This window comes from Nymphalis io, chromosome 9 (assembly GCF_905147045.1).
Source record: "Nymphalis io chromosome 9, ilAglIoxx1.1, whole genome shotgun sequence".
Classification (NCBI taxonomy): Eukaryota; Metazoa; Arthropoda; class Insecta; order Lepidoptera; family Nymphalidae; genus Nymphalis; species Nymphalis io.
Window position 1 is genome coordinate 939,830 of NC_065896.1, and position 4,836 is coordinate 944,665.

General features: G+C 31.8%; 1 protein-coding gene across 1 annotated transcript; it reads left to right on the top strand.

The window, feature by feature from the left end:
• The first annotated feature begins 369 nt into the window (after positions 1-369).
• On the top strand, positions 370-3,890 carry LOC126770967 (uncharacterized). The gene is made up of 5 exons (XM_050490604.1): positions 370-667; positions 1,772-1,901; positions 2,876-2,974; positions 3,311-3,431; positions 3,680-3,890. The coding sequence occupies exons 1-5, from the start codon at positions 392-394 to the stop codon at positions 3,732-3,734; spliced, it is 681 nt and encodes a 226-aa protein (XP_050346561.1). The 5' UTR covers positions 370-391; the 3' UTR covers positions 3,735-3,890.
• Positions 3,891-4,836: the final 946 nt, after the last annotated feature.

Consider the following 4,836-nt stretch of genomic DNA (forward strand, 5'->3'; position numbering starts at 1 on the left):
TATATTATACTGTAGGTAAGCGGTATATATTTATCATTATATAATGTAGTGATGATGATTTAGCAAAATATTGTTAAAGGCTTGGTTCGTCAGGTAAAAGGCTGACCGATTAATGAAGTGAATAATTAATCCCGTTAACGTAATTTTGTCTAACAAACCAAACACTAAATCTGCATAATATAATTAAGTTAAATCAAGATAATACTAATTTATGGAATATATTTTTTTTAATAATATTACTAATAATTGTTGAAATGGATTTTGATTTCTAAAAAGGTTTATTTATATATTACAATTATTGACAGCTGTCACTTATTCATTGATATATTAATTTTATTTACTTATATTTGACCAGAGGAATTAACAATATTAAGTATATAAGTCTTTGCTAATGGATCAAGGCAAAGAAGGAACATATATTTATAATGAAACAGAATCTGCAGTATTAAGCGAAAACTCTGATAAAATATCTGATAAAGAACTTGTAAATGCATCATCAATTTCATTTGAAGACAATGATTGTGGAGAACCTATGTCTAAGCAACGCTTAGTATTAGACTTTACGCCAGTTGATCATATCGATAATGATGATATTCAAAAAAAATGCTGCGCGTTCTGGGATTTTGTAAATAGCCATCCGGAATTAGATGATCTTATTGTTAATCCTGTTAGTAGATTACCTATATAATATGTACCTTCTCAAATATTTTGTATAATACCACAGGGTCAATAACCGGATAGACGGAAAGCCTCGATATTCTATCGCCAAACAGTAAACTGACTATTGTTGTGTTCTGATTTGAAGGGTGAGTGAGCCAGTGTTATTACAGGCACAAGAGATATGACATCCTAGATACCAAAGTTCGTGGCGCAATGGATAAAGGAACGGTGAGGGATGGTTAATATTTCTTAAAGCGCTAATGTGGCGGTGGTGACCACTTACCGTCAGGCGGCTCATTTGTCTGTCATATCATATTTTATGCGCAAATACGATACGAACTTTTGTTGTGTAGTTAGAGGACTTAGTCTAGAAATATTATTTAAAGCGAGGTGCTTCAGTATTTTTTGACATGCTCGCTTAATCATAAATATCATTCTATTCGACAACTTAATGCCCTGTGAAAATGAAAAGTACCACAATTACCGCTATCTGTCAAAGTTTATGCTACCAGCTTAAAAATGTATAAATGTAGTATATTATAATGTTTTTACGATATATAATGATAATTTATATAAGATATAATATTGAGTATTATATCCTGCTTGAGTCTTATAATAGCAAGTTATTGGAAAAGCAATAATAAACTGCGAATTGTTGAAAGTGTCATAACGATTCAGTGGGAACAGTTGAAGCCAATCGAAGCAAAATAAACCGTTATCGTGGTGTAACTGAAACCAGTTCGTAGGAAATTTTAGAATTTTTTTATTATACATTCATTTAGTCTTGACTCTCGACGTTTTTGATTCATTGTTTTTAATTCTAATTTATTTTATTTAATTATAGTCAAAACCTTTTTCGTAATACTTATTTTTTTTTATTGTATGACAAAGAACCGACTTCTGAAGTTCGGTTTATACAAGTTTGGAAGTCATGGTTATTACATATTATAAACGTGAAAGATTGTAAGGATGTATGATTGTATATTTGTTACCCTTTTACGCAATAACTACTGGCCTTAACAAATGAGCTTATACCTGCCACCTCCCATTACACGTAGTGGTAGCCGCGAGCGGAAGCTAGTTATTTAATATTTTTAAACGTTTCATTTAGAAAGCAGATACTTATAATAGTAGTAAGAAGTCAAATGAGATGATATCTTCATCGAAACATCCGTCAACTGTTGCTGTTGATTTAAAAGAGGAAACAGCTGTATCTGTTCTTGAGTTTGTAGAAGAAAAGGGTAAGGAATGTCGTTAAACAAACCCTATTTGAATAAAGAATTAAAGAAAGATTAAGTAAAATATTTTTTTCTTTATATATATTTATTTTTTTATAAAAAAAAGCCGAGATGGCCCTGTGGTAAGAACGCGTGAATCTTAACCGATGATCGTGGGTTCATACCCGGGCAAGCACCACTGAATTTTCATGTGCTTAATTTGTGATTATAATTCATCTCGTGCTTTACGGTGAAGGAAAACATCGTGAGGAAACCTGCATGTGTCTAATTTCACTGAAATTCTGCCACATGTGAATTCTACCAACCCGCATTGGAGCAGCGTGGTGAAATAAGCTCCAAACCTTCTTCTCAAAAAGAGGAGAGGAGGCCTTTAGCCCAGCAGTGGGACATTCACAGGCTGTTACGGATATATATTTTATACGAACAAGAATTCAGTATATAAACATTATAAAAAATATTTTATCGTTCCTTATATACTTCTTAATTTAATATAAGTAAGAAATGGTGACTGCATCATTTCTTATGTAATTTGACGACATATTTAAATAAACCACTGGTTCATTATAAGTTCAGAATGTACATAATGAACGATAATAATAACCGATGATTCCGAGTTGAAACCTGGGCAAGCAACGTTGAATTGCCGTGTGCTTAATTTGTGTTTATAATTCATCTCCTGCTTATCGGTAAAGGAAAACATCGTGAGGATGTAGGTTGCATGTGGTGAATGAAAATCTGTCACTTGTATCCACCAACCCGCATTCCAGCAGCGTGGTTGAGTAAACTCCAAACCCTCTCCTCAAAAAGATGGCCTTAGCCCAGCAGTGGGATATTTACAGGCTGTAATGCTTACTTTACTTAAAATTTTATATATCTTGCATGCAAATCAAAGAATTACAACTCTATGCTATTATCAGTTATTTAATCTTGTAGTGACCGTTATCATGTTTAATCTTAAATACAACATCAATTTTAAGATCTCATCAGTCGTGCATTTAAATCAAAAATGGCGTCTTCATTTTGCGATGAGGAATTAAAGGATTACTCCGACGAATGCCTCCCTAAGGCGAGAAAAGGTAAATGTTCGTGAAGACAAAGGGTGGAAGTAGGAAGGTTCAAACAATTGTCCTAATTGGAATCATGAGCTGAGTGGGCTTATCAACTTGGAAACGTCAGAATAAGTAGACGGGTAATTAGTAAGACAAATATGACAGCGTAAGTGTCTCGTATGACACTTAGGATCATATTGAAGAGCCAAATCAAATCGTTTACGACGGCAGGCCGTAGAACTTATTTACCAAAATTGCATTTTGGGGTACTTTAAGTTGAAATTTTAGCTTTATTATTTTTATGTTATTATATGTTATGGGCAATATTTATTTCGTGAAGTAATTGCATTTTGTTATTTTTAGGTCAAAATGTCAAGGTGAAAAGAAATAAAAAATATAAAAATGGAAAGGAAGACTCGCCTCAAACATCTGCTGCACGCAAAATGTGCGAAATGCTCCATAAATGGGACTTAGAACATCCAAAGTGAGACAAAATCAAATTAATTATGTTCGATATTAATTAATTTTGTCAATATATTTTTATTTTGAACTTATATTATAAGGAAATATGGTTTTAAGTATATTGATAATAAAGTAAGCGCCTTTTATTTGGATGATATTTTATTTTGTTGAAGTAATATATCTTCGCCGTGAGTGGCCGTAGCTTTATGTTTTATATATAAAGCATTATATAATAATATTAATATTTTTCTTAATTATTGATTCTTACAGATCTATGTGCCCACCGGGGCCTGTACCAGCACCAGGTTTTAAAGAGGCTATGTAACAAATCCATACAAAAAATTGTTGTTGTTGTTTCATCATTCGAAATTCATTATAATAACAATAAAATAAAAATATAAATTACTAATGTTTATTGTAAACCTCTGTCATTATATATTTTTAAACCATATATTATATTATAAAATTAGTAAGTCTTGTATTATTTATAAAAGGTTTTACTTTTTAAGTTTATCTAAAGTGTTGTCCCTGAAAATTTGCAAATTATCACAAACCTAATGGTTTGTTATAATTCAAAGCCCATTAATAAATCACTTCAATACGACGGTTATTTAGTTTAAATTTATTTAATATAGCACAATATTGCATTGGCGATCGAATTTAAACATTTAATTATAGTACTATGCCTCTTTTTACTTAGACTTAGAGACGGCCTTTTGAAAATCTGTAAAAATTTTAAGTATCTACCAACCACGTCAACCGGCTCGTCAGTCGTCGATTATACAGACCACATGTACGAGAAACATTTACAGACAGAGAGCTGGTTCTTCCTCACTGGCGTAGCCAGTCCGGGTACGGGCCTCGGGCCCTTTACCCGGGCTGATCCTCACCGGCAAGTACTACTTGCCGTGACATATGATTTTTTCGGGCCAGAGTCTCAATGACCCAGTGGCTAAAACATTTACAGTGTTTGTGTACATTTACATGTTTTAGTTACTAAATCGATCAATAGATGGGGTTAATTAATTTATTCGATTTTCTGAATCGCGCTATCTTTTTTCAAAATAAATACTATTAGGTTTGTAATACATTTTATTAAAATGTCTTTGTTTTGGGAAGTGGTGTTTTTATTCAGTTATAGTAATTGGAGATATTTTTATAACTTCAACACTTATCAATTTAATACCTGCTACTCATACGCTTAAATATATAAAATAATTTAATTTTAATCAAGGAGTTTTCACTCCGCAATCCTGCAAACATAAAAAATTAAATTTAATAAAACAGCTTCATGATGACGCAGTCATGTTTTATTAAAAGTAGATTAGTTACAACTAAAACTATTTATTCAGATCTTTAATGGTTTTTATTTATAAGAATATAATCACCAAAAAGTTTTTTAATGACAAATTCATCAGATGTCTTAA

Bases quoted from the DNA above. Each gene is read 5' to 3' on its own strand.
- LOC126770967 (XM_050490604.1), top strand. From the start codon at position 392: ATGGATCAAGGCAAAGAAGGAACATATATTTATAATGAAACAGAATCT. The intron at 668-1,771 runs GTTAGTAGATTA...CGTTTCATTTAG, and splicing joins ATGATCTTATTGTTAATCCT to AAAGCAGATACTTATAATAG. The intron at 1,902-2,875 runs GTAAGGAATGTC...ATCAATTTTAAG, and splicing joins TGAGTTTGTAGAAGAAAAGG to ATCTCATCAGTCGTGCATTT.